The sequence below is a fragment of the Rattus rattus genome, chromosome 13 (genome assembly GCF_011064425.1).
Source record: "Rattus rattus isolate New Zealand chromosome 13, Rrattus_CSIRO_v1, whole genome shotgun sequence".
Classification (NCBI taxonomy): Eukaryota; Metazoa; Chordata; class Mammalia; order Rodentia; family Muridae; genus Rattus; species Rattus rattus.
The window spans coordinates 6,589,578-6,605,796 of NC_046166.1; the positions used below are offsets into that span (position 1 = coordinate 6,589,578).

Here is a 16,219-nt window from a genome sequence, read left to right on the forward strand (position 1 = left end):
GAGCGAACAGGGGCTCCTGGGCCCAGCATCTTTTGCTCCAAAAGGTGCCCAGTCTTGCTGCTGTCCTTGGACACCTCTGTGGTCCTCTCAATGTCTCAGGGACCCCCTGCAGGCATGCCTAGCTACCTGGTTAATATGGCCCTGTCTTTTCCAGGAAACCATCTAGTCTTCCTAGCCCCAGTCTTACTAGGGAAGCTTCAGTATCCTCCTGGGCTAGATTCATTAAGAACATGCTGGCCTCACTGCTGGGTGACTCAGGCTCTACAGATCATAGTGGGTGTCATACAGATCACAGGTTGTGATTCCTGGAACTCTGGACCTAGCTTGCAGAAAGTCTGCTAATACCCAGCTCCAACCTGAGTCTGCCTCTCCTCAGGGTATGTCCTGCTATCAGCAAAGTTTACTGGACATAGGTCATTTGTCTCCTTATCTGAGGTCTCTGGGATTTTTGGCTTGGAAACCTGCATTTCCCAGAACTTGCACCAGCAGGGGCAGGCCAACCAGCAAGTTGCCAATTTATAACCCACCTGCTCCAGGGCTCAGAAGCAGTCTGGCAGGCAACTGGAGACAAATGAAGAGCCCTGCCCCTGCCCACATGTGGAACATTGTGCTGGTCTTGCTCTCGCTGTTGGCTGTGCTTCCGATCACTACTACTGAGAAGGTAGCAGTATCCATAGGTGCCTCTGTGTATATCTGTGTATGTGTAGTGTGAGCTAAGTAAATGATCTGACACACCTGGGAAGTTGGGAGGTACCTCTTAAGTATGCGTGTAATTAAGGAGGCATGTGTGCGGGTCAGTGTGCGTGCAAAGGCCTGATGTTAACTAGTCACCAGGTAGTTCCCAAGGATCCTTAAGGTTCCCTCACTTAATATAGGGAATGATCCTATTCTCGCCACTTTATAGATGAAAGAGTAGAGCCAGCTGCTCCTTGAGGCTGACTGCAGAGCCAAGAAAGTCAGAATGTGGCTGTAAGAGCCCAGCTCTTCTGTTCTAGATGAGTCACCTCTGGGAATGACTTACATGTTCTACCTATCAACTTCCTCATCTGAAAGAGGGTAATAATATAACATCGTCAGAGGGCTGTGCTGGTTGATAATCAAGCTTATAACACCTAGGAAGTGTTCAGTGCCACCTATAGTACAGAGCTGATGTGAAACCTCAAACAACCTGAAAACAAGTCATGCCATTCCTCTGTGCTAAACTGGGGCAGGTAACCATGAGTCTCTGAACAGTTTGTGTGTGCACAGCATGACACATGGGACAGGCTGTATGTGTTGCACATATCTTTTCTTAAGGATTTGCCAACCTCGGGGCAAACAGTGTATGTGGCAAGCAGTACCCTGTGGAGGGGTCGGGGCAGAGGGTCCATTGCAGGGAACATAGACAAAGAAAAGACCTGATCCTGGACAGATTTCCACGGTTCCCGTGACTGAGGAGAAGCATTCTCCCACTTTCACTGGGGCCAGAGTTTCCAAAAAAATCAAAGACCTTGCTCATAGCCCTCTTACTAGGCAGAGCTCAACCTGCACGCAAGGCCCCTGACTCTGGGCCCCCTGCGTTTGCCAGAATAAGAAGTGTGATCTCTCCAGGCTTGCTCTGCTGCTCCTGTGTGCTTTGTTTCCCATGAGGTCTCTGTGGTAGGCTCTGTCTTGTGGGGAATGAGGTCCACAGCTGCTTCTGACTTCAGTGAAGTGTTTGGCGGGGTTCTGCCTGAAGCCTAGACAGTATCTGGGCCAGATCAAGGGTGGAGATTGGCCTGGAGCCAGAGTCAAAGCCTACTCTTGAAGAGTTTGGGGGTGTCAGGTAAACACTCCAGCCTCCTCCCTGTCCCTTCTCCAGAATGGCATCGATATCTACAGCCTCACGGTGGACTCCCGGGTCTCTTCCCGATTTGCTCATACTGTTGTTACCAGCCGGGTGGTCAACAGAGCCGATACTGTTCAAGAAGCGACCTTCCAAGTAGAGCTACCCAGGAAAGCCTTCATCACCAATTTCTCCATGTAGGTGTCTCCCTATGTCTTCCACAACCCAGTCCTGCAACTCCATCTTCCCTGGGCCTGAGACATGTTGTTCCACAGGTTGGGCACTCGGGACCTCTGTTCCACAAGTCAGACTCACAGGAAACAAGGATGTTATCAAGCCCCTGAGAGCCTCTGTCCCTCCTGCCATCCCACCTCCTCACTGAGTACTGCTAAGTGACAGGCCAAGAACCACAGTGTCTTGGAGTCTTTGCCTTTGAGAAGTACAAGCCTAGGGCAAGGCTAACCTGGGCACGGGAAGTCACCAAAATCAGGTTCCAGCTGGGGAAATATAAGCCCTACCTCCTGGGGTCCCTTTGTCACCGCAGAGGGTAGGCAGATCTACTCTGCCTTCTCAGGAGATGCCAGGGTTCCTGCAGACTCCGAGACAGCAGCAGTCCTTACCGTGCCCTTTGAGTTCCTTCCCAACACTGCCCTTACCTCTTTTGCAATGTTTGTTAAACTTGGTGAAACTCCACGCTCGGCCCTAGCCTCGCAGAGGGACAGCTGCTTGCCCCCAATCGAGGGAACACTTAGGGGTGGAGGAGAATTAGAGGGCAGTAGGCAGGACTAGCTGCCCTCTGGCTGGCTCCTCCCTTTCCACCCACCCACCTCCACCCCAGAGCTGCCCCCACCCCCACCCTGAAGCTTAGGCTAGTGGGCCAGATCTTTCTACTGCATGAGACAGAGAAGTGCAGGGCAGGCCTCTGTGTTCCCTGCCCTGGCCGAGAACCGCGGCAGAATGTCTGGAGAAAGGATGAACTTTCTGTCCAGAAGAAGGAGCCAGGCTTCCCCTGTTCCTTCCCATGCTGGCCCAGGACTTAACCATGACCAGAGAAGGGAAAAGGAAGATGTCTGATCTGTGGATTTGGCTAGGGTCCCTCCCTTCCCCCTTCTCTGTACACTCCCACGCTCTGGTACCACCCCTAGGCCAAGCAAATGACCATTTATTGGTCCCTATTCACCCAACAAGGAGCTTCTGGAACAGCCATTTTCTGTGCAAAGAAGTAGCCTTGCCAATTCCTTCTCAACCTCAAAGGATAGCTTCCAGAAACTAGTCTACATTCCCAGGAGTCTTCACCACTAGGTCCCCAGAGCCTGCGTCCAGAGAGGCCAAGTCCCCTGCAACACCTGCCCTAAGCAAGGGGAGTGAGAGGGGATTATGTCGCAGCCTTGTGTCTCCCTCCTGCTCAAGTTTGACCACACAAGAGGCAGATGTAGGGCTCGATAAAGAACCAGCTCATTACTCTCTTGGTGTTGCTATGAGTAGCTGGCCCTTCGGGACAGTTCATAAGGGTCATGGGGCAGTGGAATGTGGACTGAGTTTAGCCCAGTCCTGCTTTCTCTGTAACTTTCTGCTCTGTCCCTATAGTAACACCCATGTGTATTAACCCTGTGTATGTCTCAGGATAACTGAAAGCCACTCCCAGTGTCATAGAAGGGGGACGGGGTCTTCTACCCTGTAGGTGCATGATAAATGCCATTGTCCCAGCTAAAGACAGGGGTCATGTCTAGCTCACCAAATTCTGGAAAGAAAGAAAGAAAAAAAAAAGAAAAGAAAAGAAAAAAACCTCTTCTCAGTTCTCAGTTGTCCTCTTCCTTATCTAGGATCATTGATGGTGTGACCTACCCAGGGGTTGTCAAAGAGAAGGCTGAAGCCCAGAAGCAATACACTGCTGCTGTGGGCCGGGGAGAGACCGCTGGCCTTGTCAAGTGAGCCCGTGGGGGGTGGGGGTGGGGAGTGTGCATGGGTAGAGACTGCTCCTACCTTGGCCTTTAGCTTTTCTCACTCCAGGAGACATCCCCTACCTGACCTAAACGGGTTCTTTTCCCCAGGACCTCTGGGAGAAAGACAGAGCAGTTTGAAGTGTCAGTCAACGTGGCCCCTGGTTCCAAGACTACCTTCGAACTCATATACCAAGAGCTGCTCCAAAGACGGCTGGGAATGTACGAGCTACTCCTCAAAGTGAGGCCTGAGCAGCTGGTCAAGCACCTTCAGGTACCTGGCACTGCCTTCTCCAGCAAACCCCATAGACAATCCCTTCCCAACTAAGGCAGCCTCCCTTTGCCACCTACCCTCCTGGGAGCACAGCCCACCTCATGGCTTTCCTGGTGACCCTGGTGACTCGTATTTCCCTTCCAGATGGACATCTACATCTTTGAGCCTCAGGGTATCAGCACCCTGGAGACAGAGAGCACCTTCATGACCCAGGAGTTGGCAAATGCCCTCACCACTTCACAGAACAAGACCAAGGTGGGCAAGCTATGGCCATCAAGTGAAGACACCCAGTCTTCAGACTATGGTTCCTGAAATAGTTGGCAGCAATCTGAGGTGGAAAGCTCTGAGATCTGTATCCATGCCATTCCCACTGTTCCTTTCAACCTCAGTGTTGATTGTTCCTCCAGGCACATATCCGGTTCAAGCCAACACTCTCCCAGCAACAGAAGTCTCAGAATGAGCAGGACACGGTGCTGGATGGGGATTTCACCGTCCGCTATGATGTGGACCGGTCTTCCACTGGGGGTACCATTCAGGTGGGTGGACTCCAGACAAGAGCAATGAAACCTCAAAGTCTGTCTTACCTTCACACGTCTAAGCAAGAGGGTTCTGGACAAGGAAAGTGACGGCCCCTCCTTTGTACTCTGCACTAGGGGTTGACTCAGACAGAAAACAGGCAGTTCAATCATGATGATCCTGAATATTATTCCCTTTCTGGAGTCAGAAAAGGGTTGTCTCTGCAAAGACCGACTTTGTGGAGTCTTTGCATTTGTTACCTCGAGGCTCAGAGCTCAGCCTTACCTGCAAGGCTAGCAGCTGGTCATGTTTGTGCTTCCCTTTACTCCCTATTCCCTCAGTGCTCCCACTTGATGGATATTGGGTTCATAGTGTCTTTTAGCATAAGCTGCCTCAAATACTGAAACAGGGAACAAAGTTATGGACAGATCTAGGGCGATGCCTGAATACGGAAGTCTCCTGTTAGCGGCAACGGATTGAGCATTGAAAAATGATGAGGATTTGGGGGAGGGGGACGGGTAAGAAGCTGGGATGGAGAAGGGTCGTAAAAAGAGAACAGGGATCTGGGATGAGGAGACCTAACAGAGGTAGGGCGGGGCTTATGTTCTGATCATCTGAATATGGACTCGCTCTGGCCACAGATTGAGAACGGCTACTTTGTGCACCACTTTGCCCCAGAGGACCTTCCTACAATGGCCAAGAATGTGCTCTTTGTCATTGATAAAAGCGGATCTATGGCAGGCAAGAAAATCCAACAGGTAGGTCTGTCTCCTAGACTCTGAGATTAGCAGCACCTCACCTGTTCCAGCATTGTGGGTGGGAGCTTCCAGGTTACTACCCCAAGGATTATGCACCTTTGGGGAGCTCCTCTGAGACACCTGCCTTGCCTTCTCTCCCCCTGATCAGACCCGAGAAGCCCTAATCAAGATCTTGAAAGACCTCAGCACCCAAGACCAGTTCAACATCATTGTCTTTAGTGGGGAAGCAAACCAGTGGGAGCAGTCGCTAGTGCAAGCAACGGAAGAGAACTTGAAGAGGGCGGTTGACTATGCTTCCAAGATCCCGGCTCAGGGAGGTGAGTCTCTGCGTCTTAGGAGGGTAGGTGTTTCCATGGTCACTGACTGGGACCAACCCTGAGTCTGTGTCCTCCAGCGACCAACATCAATAAAGCAGTGCTATTGGCTGTGGAACTGCTGGACAAAAGCAACCAGGCTGAGCTACTGCCCTCCAAGAGCGTTTCCCTCATCATCCTGCTCACGGACGGCGAGCCCACTGTGGGTGAGGACACTGTGGCCATTCCTGGGCATGCTTGACACGGAGCAAGGCTGGAATCGCTTCCAGACTGGCCATGAAACCTGGGGTGGGGAGAGGGAGAATCGTCAAGACCCCATCGGCTCTCAAGTTCCAGAAATGTCCGCTGAGAAAATCATTCTTTCTCACCCGGTTCCTAAATTCTTGAATCTAGGGGAGACCAATCCCAAGATTATCCAGAAGAACGCACAGGAAGCCATCAATGGGCGGTATAGCCTCTTCTGCCTGGGGTTTGGCTTTGATGTGAACTATCCTTTCCTGGAGAAGCTGGCCCTGGACAATGGAGGCCTGGCCCGGCGCATCTACGAGGACTCAGACTCTGCTCTGCAGCTTCAGGTACTGGTCGGATCCGGAGGATGCAGACAGCCGGGCAGACCCTGCTTGCCTGGTGTTTGCAGCATATTCCCTCCACCCCTTGCCACACTGTAGGACTTCTACCAGGAAGTGGCCAATCCGCTGCTCTCATCAGTGACCTTTGAATATCCCAGCAATGCTGTGGAGGACGTCACGCGGTACAACTTCCAACACCACTTTAAGGGCTCAGAGATGGTGGTGGCTGGGAAGCTCCGGGACCAGGGCCCTGATGTCCTCTTAGCCAAAGTCAGTGGGCAGATGGTAAGCATGACTGAGTCATCCTGGAGCAAAGGGGAAGTTGAGGCAGCTCGGGCAGTCTGGGTAGCTAGGACAACTGGGGTAGCCTGGGACAACTGGGACAGCTAGGACAGCTGGGGCAGCTAGGGCAGCCTGGGGCAGCTGGGGCAGCTGGGGTAGCTGGGGTAGCTGGGGCAGCCTGGGGCAACTAGGACAGCTAGGACAGCTGGGGCAGCTGGGGCAGCCTGGGGCAGCTGGGGCAGCTGGGGCAGCTGGGGCAGCTGGGGCAGCTGGGGCAGCCTGGGCAGTCTCCATATCTGCAGTTGGAGGGACTATGCTCACCATACCAAATTCCAGCTGACTGACCTTGAGTGAGTCTCAAAGGTCCCTTTTCCTCGGGTTTTCCTGAAGGACACAGCCCTCGCTACATGGGTTCATGGTAGGGATCCAGTAAGACAACATGCTCATAACAACATAATATAACATAACATAACATAGCATAACATAACATAGCATAATGTAACATAGCATAGCATAGCTCCTAAGAGCGGCTGGCACATATAGGAACTGATAACTCGGTCCGCCCTGCTGCCTCCTGACTCTTCTGGAACATAAGATGGAAACAGATGTTCCTTCCCAGTGCCCCGTGCCCTCTGTTCTCATAACAGCCTTTGAGGGCATGGCCAGACAGAGAGAACTACTCCCAGCTCCCAGGAGAACAGAGCAAGCTCCAGGCAGGACAGACAACGTATGCTGGTCCTCACTGCTACTGGCTTGCCTCACAGGGCCCCATCCTTGCTCTGACTTCTCTGCCTCTGGGTGCAGCAGGGTCAGCCTGTGAGCATCTTTAAGCTGAGAGCTGTAGCAGTAAATAAGGCCAGCCCTCCTTAACCTTCTCAGGACAGACAACGTGTCCAAAAACAGAGCGACAGCCCCGAATGTTCCAGATTTCACACCTCCAGGACTTCAGGAGAACAGGGCTAGCAGAACCGTTTTGACCCTGGTTTCAGAATGAGACTCCTGCAGGAGGTTTGCTAAGACTGAGTGACCGATCAGTAGGAGCAGCAGAACCCAGAAATGAGGAAGGGCTGTTGGGCTCATATGCCATCAGGGCACCTTGTCTGCAAGAAATGGTAGTGGGTAATGGGAGACCCAAGGCCTCATCTCAGACATGGCCGAGTAGTAGGACCGTTCCTGAAGACCGGCCAGGCAACATGTCTGCAAATCAGCCTCCCTCACTCCCATAGGCGACAAGTGACTTAAGCTCCTCACGCCTCAGGCTCCTCCTGATCACAAATGTAGTTGATTAGGTGGCTACTTCATAGCATTACTGTGGGATACTTTGTAGCCCTGTGTAATCACAAACATGACTTCAAACATCACGGACAGGGTCGCGTACACTGGTTTCAGTGCAGGGAATTGAATCTGGGACCCCAAACAAATCTCCCACCACGAAGCAGCACCTCCAGTTCTCTTGCTATGTTTTGTTTTGAGACAAGTCCTTTGCAAGTTTCCCAGGGTGGCATTGAACTTGCTCTGTAGCCCAGAGAGGCCTTGAGTTCATCCTTCTACCGCAGCTGCCCAAGTAACCAGAGCTACAGGCGTGTGCGACTAAACTGCTCTGGGATGAGCCCAAAGAAAATGTCTGTCTGTTCAAAATTCATTTAAGGAAAAACATCAAGCAGGTAGCCTCACTGAGAAGATAGGGAGAAACTCATGCCCGAGGCCTTCATGTACCAAAGCTTTGGCAAGCCAGGTCCTGGGTAGGAGCCAGGAGAGGCTGGTACCAGCACAGTGGGACGGTTGCACTGGGCCTCTTAGCCACCTGCCCTTTTGATGGAGGAGGCTCGGGGCCTGCTTGCTCTCTGCCCCATTTCCCAGACTGCCTTTTGGGCCAACTTAAGACCATCGCCATCCTTCCCCTGGGAAGAAAGCAGCCAGGCTGTGTTTTGTGAGGCACACATTTCCTGTCATTGTCCCAGGCTGGCCAGCCCCGGCAGAGGGGCGATGTGGAGCAGACAGCTCGCTGGGGTTCTGAAGTGCTAGTCTCGAGTCCACTGCTAACTACTGGGGAAGGCCCCGCCTTTCCGTTCTCTTCCTTTTCCTCATGTCTGGGGGAGCAGAACCCTTTCTGCCCCACACTGTTCGAGAACGCTTCCTTCTGCTCTGGCCTGGAAGTTGTTGTCCCTTCTTATAAAATGTCAGCCGACCCGAGCTCCTGCCTACGCAGCTGTCTTGCCATTCCTGGGCAGCTGCTAACATTTACCCCCCCTCCTTCTTACCCTGGAGCATCTGTGGGAGACCATCCTATCTCCACAATACTCCAAAGTAATGCAGTCTGGACAGGTTTGGGCCCGAGGCCCTCACTGCCCTTGCCTGGTCTGGCACCTCTTTGCAGCACCTGCAGAACATCACTTTCCAAACGGAGGCCAGCATAGCCCAACAAGAGAAAGAGTTCCAGGGTCCTAAGTACATCTTTCACAACTTTATGGAGAGACTCTGGGCGTTGCTGACCATACAGCAACAGCTGGAGCAGAGGTGAGTGACCCTGGCCTTTGCAAGCCCCTGCACCAGTAAGCCTTTCAGTGGTGGGGCAGGCATATTTGGCACAGGCTATCTACCAGGTATGTATGAGGTCTTAGGTCCAAACTCTACATTTCCCCGGGGGCACTCACAAGGAGGGGCCAATGAAAGGGGAACTGCCAAGATACCTGGGGACCTCCTAAGCTCTCACGTCTTCAACCTGCAGGATTTCAGCCTCAGGAGCCGAGTTAGAGGCCCTCGAGGCCCAAGTTCTGAACTTGTCACTCAAGTACAATTTTGTCACCCCTCTCACGCACATGGTGGTCACCAAACCTGAAGGTCAAGAACAATTCCAGGTTGCTGAGAAGCCTACGGAAGTCGGTGAGTGTGGGGCTGGGTCTCATCCTCCATGGCTTCAGACTATGCCCCTGATTCCCATCTTAACTCACTAAGGCAGAGACCGAGGATAGGTCCTGCAGCCCCCTAGACTCACTGAGTGCACCTGTTAGTCTGGGACTGGGGAAGCAAGTTTAAGCAAAAGCTCCTGAGGGTAGCGAAACCACCCATAAAATCCGCCTCTCTCACTCTCTGCTTCTTTTGTTCATTTGTTACAGACGGTGGAGTGTGGAGTATCCTCTCAGCAGGTAAGGGCCTCAGAGCTCAAAGCCCTGCCTATGTAGGGTCCAGCAGCTTTCTGAGGGTCAAGTTTCCCCTGCTGCCAGGAGCTGGTGTCATCTGACCAAACATGTCAGTATTCTTTGCCACTTGCTTGCCCAAATGCTGGCCACCTTCAGGCCTTGCCCTGGACTCTAGGTACACAATCCCCATCCAGGATGGAGCCCCAGAGAGCTGGCTCCAAAGAGTTAAACCCAAGTCTCACTGTCTTCCAGTTCGACAGCATTTCAAGACTCCTACCACAGGATCTAAACTGCCGACATCCAGGCTGAGAGGTGGGTGATAAGGGACAATGGGGTGGGAAGGGAGGTTTCTAGAACTGTGCCAGGAAGACTCTGGAAGGACAGTGCCTAGCCTGGGTCTCTTGGCTGGTAACAGACCTGTATCTAAAAATCAGGTGGGTTTAATTAGGAGTTGGCTGTCTAGAATCTTACTTGACCCAGAAAGAGGATTCAGCAAATCAGGCTAATTGGAGGGGCACCGCCCCGGGAGGCTTGACCCTCCGTGGGGAAGAGTTCTACCACTGTTCATCTCCTGGGGAGGCTTTCCAAAAGGAAGCAGGGGCTACCTACCTAATCTACATCCTATTCCTGACATGAGGTCCCTAGTCCTGGCTGTGGGGACCCACAATGTTGCCTGTGAGAAACTGCTCATGCCAATGTTTTAAAACTAGCAAATAGGCTCCAGACGATGTCAAGAATCGGGGATGTTCTCGTTGGATCTAGACAATACATGCCTCCTCCTGGACTTCCTGGACCTCCTGGACCTCCTGGACCTCCTGGGCCTCCCGGACATCCTCATTTTGCTTCTAGCGTTGACTACAGCGTGCAGTCTTCCTTGGGAAGGTTGCTAGACCTGCCATCCTTATGTGAGCCTCTTTTCTGACCCACAGTGGGCTTCCTTCTTCTCCTAGCTCAATGATTCTGACCCAAAGAGGGAGAGAAAACACAGAGTAAGCCATGATATTGGCAAAGAAATGCAGGTAGACGAGACCTAGCTGGGATCCTGTCCTAAGGCAGAGCCAGGAGTCAGGGGCTGGATGAGTACATAATTCCCTGCCCTCACTTTTCTATCCATGCGCCAGCCTCTCTCTGCCTTGTCCACAGCATTTCGTCTCAAGAATCAGCTCTCTTGGCTCTTGCTCTGTCCCTTGATTGCCGGCCCACAAACCTTGACAGAGTAGCCTCTCTTGTGAGCCCTGGGTCCCAAAAGGGCTCATGACTAGGTTCTTTAGACCACCAGAGCCAACTCTTCCCTTCTTTCCTTCTTGGGGGGTGCCTCTTCCCCAAGCAGTTCCTGGACAACAGGCCTCCCTCCCCCAGAGCAGGACTTTAACTTCCTTTGTTCCCTGAGGACCCACTCCTCACGATGGAGAAGGATGGCTTTCCCATTTCCAGCAGTTCTTATACTTCTTCCTGTTCCCAATCTGAATTCAGACTCAGTTGGGACCTATCTCCTTGAAATCACCCCTGCCTCTCTAGGCCTGAGCTTGGTAGACAGTTAGGAAAGGTCAGGGGCCTCGGGTGCAGAAGGCCCGGCATCCTAACGGTCTCTCCCTTTCTGTCCAATGTTCCTGTGCTCATGTTCACCTCAGCCTCACAAGATCCAGCCGGCCCAAGTATAGCCATGTTACCGAAAGTGGTGGAACAAGGTACTGCAGCTAGTGATCTAGCTTTGTGAGAGTATTTGCCTGAAGTGCATAGTCCCCGAATTTGCTCCCTAGCTCTGAAAGCAAACAGACAACAAATAAACAAACAAACAAAAAAAACCCATAAAAATGCCCTTACCAGGGCCCCAACCCCCAGCCCAATAGCTCCAGAAGATATTGAAAAGGGAAATTCTGGGTCTCTATAAACTGTTACATGGTATTATACATGTTAGAGTGGAGAGAGAGCCCTAACCTCAGTCACCTACCATCCCATCCACAATGCCCTCTTCCCCAGAAAGGGACTACCTGAACCCAGACTTTTTTCTTCCTTCTTTCAGAAGGAACCACACCAGAGGAATCCCCAAACCCAGGTAAGCATTCCTCCCCCACCACATCCTCACACACACGCACACATACACACACACACACACACACACACACACACACACTCACACACACACTCACACACACGCACACACATACACATGCACACATACACACACACGCACACATCCTCACACACACGCACACACACTCACACACATGCACATACACACACACACCTCTGCCCCCTAGACTTCACTTTCTGCCTCAGGAACTGTGTACTGGCTATTTTAGACCACCCCCGGGCTCCTACCATCGTCCTGCCACTTCCGGGATCCGGTGTGGACCAGCTCTGTGTGGATATCTTACATTCTGAGAAGCCCATGAAGCTGTTTGTAGACATCAATCAGGGTAAGAAATAAATCCCAGATATATACATTGGAACCTAGACCTCCTATGACTACCACTAACCACAGCAGCGTACCCAACGTGGGAAAATGTCCTATACACCAAAAAAGCCCTCCCTCCCACAGCCGCCTGTAAGCCTTCACTGGGAACACCACAGGGCCAGCAAACATGGGTCAATTTCCAGAGCTGAGAGAAGGCTGAAGTTGCCTAGAGTCAGGGAGCTGTGCAGGGTCACCCAGGATTGTCTGATGGACTGAGAACAGGGTAAGGATATTCCTGAGAGAGGGACAGAGCTGAGAAACATATGACCCACTGTGTCTCCATGGGTCCTTCATGGTATTGAGGAGAGGAATGGTTGGAGAAGCAGACGAGCTAGCCAGACCGCACTCACTAATCCTGGAATGGCCTCAATGGTCAAGCTACAGTGTCCAGGCAGACACAGGGATGTACAGAACTCAGGAATGTTCATGCCGAGCCACATAAATACCCTGGGAGAGAGAGCCACAGCTCCCTCATTCCTCTGAGAATCACGTGATCTCCTACATCATCACCCAGGCTCAGGAACCTCTCTGCTCTCTGAGGCAGAAACTTTCCACCTCATTCTCAGCCACACGGCAAGCTCAGGACCCAGGCACACTACAGAGGACTGACGAATGCTTGACACTTGAAGCAAGATCTGACCACCAGCCCCCCCCCATGCTTCTCAAAAGTCCAGCAGGGTGACTGTCAGGAGGATCTAAGGTCAAAACCACAGGAAACTAAAGCTTGAGTGGAGAGATTGTAAGAACTAGACCTGAGCCAGGCATGATGGATGGCACACAGCTTTAATCCCTGCACTTGGGAAACAGAGGCAGGCAGATCTCTGCGACTTTAAGGGCAGCCTGGTCTACATAATGAGTTTCCAGATCAGCCTGGCCTACCAGGTGAGATCTTGTCTCAAAAAAAGAAAAGAGAAGAAGAAGAAGAAGAAGAAGAAGAAAAAGAAGAAGAAGAAGAAGAAGAAGAAGATAGAAGAAGAAGAAAGAAGAAGAGGAAGAGGAAGAGAAGAAGAAGAAGAGGAAGAAGAAGAAGAAGAAGAAGAAGAAGAAGAAGAAGAAGAAGAAGAAGAAGAAGAAGAAGAAGAAGAAGAAGAAGAAGAAGAAGAAGAAGAAGACGACGACGACGACAAAAACAGACCTGAAGTATTGCTAAGCAGAGACACCCTTCTGGGGACCCATTCCAGAAAGGACATAGTCCATGGAGACTACTCGTTCAGGTCATTGCTCTGAATTGACTTTGAAATCTCTGCTCTGGCCTCCTTAGGGCTGGAGGTGGTTGGCAAGTATGAGAAGAATATCGGGTTCTCATGGATCGAAGTGACCATCCTGAAGCCTCACCTGCAGGTCCATGCAACCCCTGAACGACTGGTGGTGACACGGGACCGAAAAAACTCTGAATACAAGTGGAAGAAGACACTGTTCTCTGTGTTACCTGGGTAAGTCCCAGGGCAGGGTCCCAGGCTGTGCTGACCGTGATGTTAGTGATGATGGGTGGCCCGGGGCCACAGATGAAGTGGTTGGTTCTGAGTCCCCTGCAGTAGGCTGCACTCCTGGTAGGGCAGGGGTACATTATAATGTCTTACAACTCTGGAGGCATTGCCCCGGGACCTGCCCCTCCATCACTAACTTGGGTCCTGTCTCTGGCAAGGTCGGTGTGGTTGGAGCACAAACTACACAGCTCTCTGGGTCTTAGTTCCCTTGCTAATCACTAAACCCATCCAGATTCCGAGTCAGAGGCCTAAGGGACCCATTGAAAGGAAGTAGTTGGGGGAACGTGTGCCACCAGATGGTACAGAGTCTCTTACGTGTCCAGCCTGGTGATCTCAAGGTGACATTCATGAAAAGCATGAGGCCTGACATCAGGCCTTATGGATGCTACCGTCACCCGCAGCGTGTGAGCATTCTGGTTGCTGTAACATGCACCAGGGAGGAGCAAGGGACGAAGGATTATTTTGGCCAGTGTTCAGGTCATGAGGTTATGAGGTTTGGTTGTTTCTGGACCTGGGCAGATAGATCATCATGATGGTGAGCCTAAGGGGAAGCTAGCACGCACAGCTTACCTCATGGCAACCAAGTGGTGGAGAAAGCAAACGGTCTGGCTGGCTTCGCAAACCTCTTTCCGCTTTTTGTGCCATTCAGGCCCCCCACCCTAACACGTGCATGCTGCTGCCCACATTCAGGGTGGCCCTTCCTGCTGAGCTGCTCTCTAACATGCCAGTGGGCTCTGGAGATCCCTTAATAGATGCATTAAAAAATGTTTGTTTGCAGTCTGTGAAGTATTTCACAGTCCAATCAAATCGACAATGAAAATCCACCGTCATGCTGGGTGACGCTTTGGCAAGAAGAGGTCAGCGTAGCTAAGCTACGGAAAGCATAGGTGTGGCAGACTCCCCACTGCTGTGAGCAGAAACCCACAGGAAGCAGCTTCAGGGAGGGAGGACTCATCCTGTCCACACAGGAGGCCTCGGTCAGGGCAGAGGGCATGGCTGAGCAGAGAGAGCCTGAAACAGAGAGAATTTCTTCCTGCCTTTTATGCTGTCCACCCGCAATGTGTGGGATAGTGTGACCCGGGGTCAGGACAGTTCCCCCATCACTTAACCTCCAAACGTCTAGACATATCCAGAGATGACTTCTATTAATATTCCAGGTGCTTCTCAGTCCGGTCAAAGTGACGGTGACTAGTATCGTCACTACCAATAAAATCATAAAATTCGCTCATGAGAAAGTAAACTTAAAACCGAAAACCGGACTCTTCATTCTCTTTTACAAACGAGAGCTTGCTTTAGTGCTCTCTTGCCAGCGGAGTAGCTGAGCCTAAAAGACTGAAGGGACTCTTTACCAGCCTACTGAGACTCCACCATGAAGGTCTCTGCCTTCCTGGTAAGGATTTCGTGTTTCTCTGCAGCTTAAAGATGACCATGGATAAGACGGGACTGCTACAGCTCAGTGGCCCAGACAAAGTCACCATCGGCCTCTTGTCCCTGGATGACCCTCAGAGAGGACTCATGCTGCTTTTGAATGACACTCATCACTTCTCCAACGACATTACAGGGGAGCTTGGTACGACGTCACTTGCCCTTAAAAACCCAGCTGTGACCGACCAGGCACAGGCTGAGTCACTCGCTTCTGCCCATCTCCCTCTCTGTTCTTAACCCTCACCAACCTACCCTTTATCTCAGGTCAGTTTTACCAGGATATCATCTGGGATGATACAAAACAGACAGTCAGAGTTCTAGGAATCGACTACCCGGCTACCAGGTACAGACGGACCGCTGGGCCCGGCTATGGTGGGGTAGGGATTAGGAGGGTGAGAGCTGGGATCTACAGAACCCTACTCCTGTCCATGCATGTGGACATTCCCCACAAAGAATGGTCAGCTGGGACACCAGGTTGCGGACGCCATGGTTTCCTTACTCCTTTCAAACTTCTAAAGTCCTGGACCCAGAAGATATCACAAATAATCCTCTTCAATAGTCCTCCGGCAACTGGGCCCTCCTGACCTGTATCAGAGGGAATTCTGGGGGGCTTCGAGGCACCCTACACTCCCGCTCCAGTTTTCAGCCGCCCCCACCTCACCCCCATCTCTTTCCTCTTACCTGAGGTTGGTGGACCACCTGCCTATGTTTTCTCTGTTGCCTTCCTACCCTAGAGAGCTCAAGTTGAGTTATCAAGACGGGTTCCCGGGAACAGAGATTTCCTGCTGGACGGTGAAGATATAGAACTGACAGGAGCATTGTTCGCTACCTGCCATGTTGTCCTCGTATGCAGGCGGATGACACTGTGTGCCAACAGGGCCGCCTGGAAGGCCTAGACCTTGATGGGGAAGAGGGTGCTCTCTTGTTACAAATAAAGAAGGGTGATGTGAACCCAGGGAGTTTGCTGTCATGATTCTATGTGGCCAGTCCTGCAGGACTTAGGGTACCAACCTGTGTATTCTGTCTTAAAGAGCATTGGACTCTTCCAAAACTGGTGGGGCCAGGGAAGCCCACAGTGCAGTTTTGACCCCATCCTTGTCTTTGTCACTGGAATTTAAAACCAGCTATTCAAAATGTCAGTGCAGCACCGAGTGAAGGCCTCAGAGCACTCTCCCGAGAGAACAGGGCTCTGGGCGCTCTGCGGTTGGCTGGACCATAAAAACCAGCTTTGACTCAAACAGGGTAAACTGTA

At 51.8% G+C, this 16,219-nt stretch overlaps 1 protein-coding gene across 1 annotated transcript; it reads left to right on the top strand.

Annotated features, from left to right (window-relative positions):
* Nucleotides 1-562: 562 nt before the first annotated feature.
* On the top strand, nucleotides 563-15,922 carry Itih4 (inter-alpha-trypsin inhibitor heavy chain 4). The gene is made up of 23 exons (XM_032918498.1): nucleotides 563-661; nucleotides 1,841-2,001; nucleotides 3,628-3,732; nucleotides 3,856-4,018; nucleotides 4,163-4,273; nucleotides 4,426-4,554; nucleotides 5,176-5,292; nucleotides 5,441-5,609; nucleotides 5,687-5,812; nucleotides 6,000-6,181; nucleotides 6,275-6,460; nucleotides 8,835-8,974; nucleotides 9,186-9,340; nucleotides 9,574-9,603; nucleotides 9,850-9,909; nucleotides 10,308-10,502; nucleotides 11,229-11,285; nucleotides 11,621-11,653; nucleotides 11,901-12,017; nucleotides 13,317-13,488; nucleotides 14,958-15,112; nucleotides 15,232-15,310; nucleotides 15,702-15,922. Exons 1-23 carry the CDS (start codon nucleotides 572-574, stop codon nucleotides 15,769-15,771), a joined length of 2,802 nt encoding a protein of 933 aa, XP_032774389.1. The 5' UTR covers nucleotides 563-571; the 3' UTR covers nucleotides 15,772-15,922.
* Nucleotides 15,923-16,219: the final 297 nt, after the last annotated feature.

Coding starts and splice junctions, on each gene's coding strand:
- Itih4 (XM_032918498.1), top strand. CDS start 572: ATGAAGAGCCCTGCCCCTGCCCACATGTGGAACATTGTGCTGGTCTTG. Junction 6,461..8,834: donor CCAAAGTCAGTGGGCAGATG/GTAAGCATGACT, acceptor ACCTCTTTGCAG/CACCTGCAGAACATCACTTT. Junction 10,503..11,228: donor GCTAGACCTGCCATCCTTAT/GTGAGCCTCTTT, acceptor TGTTCACCTCAG/CCTCACAAGATCCAGCCGGC.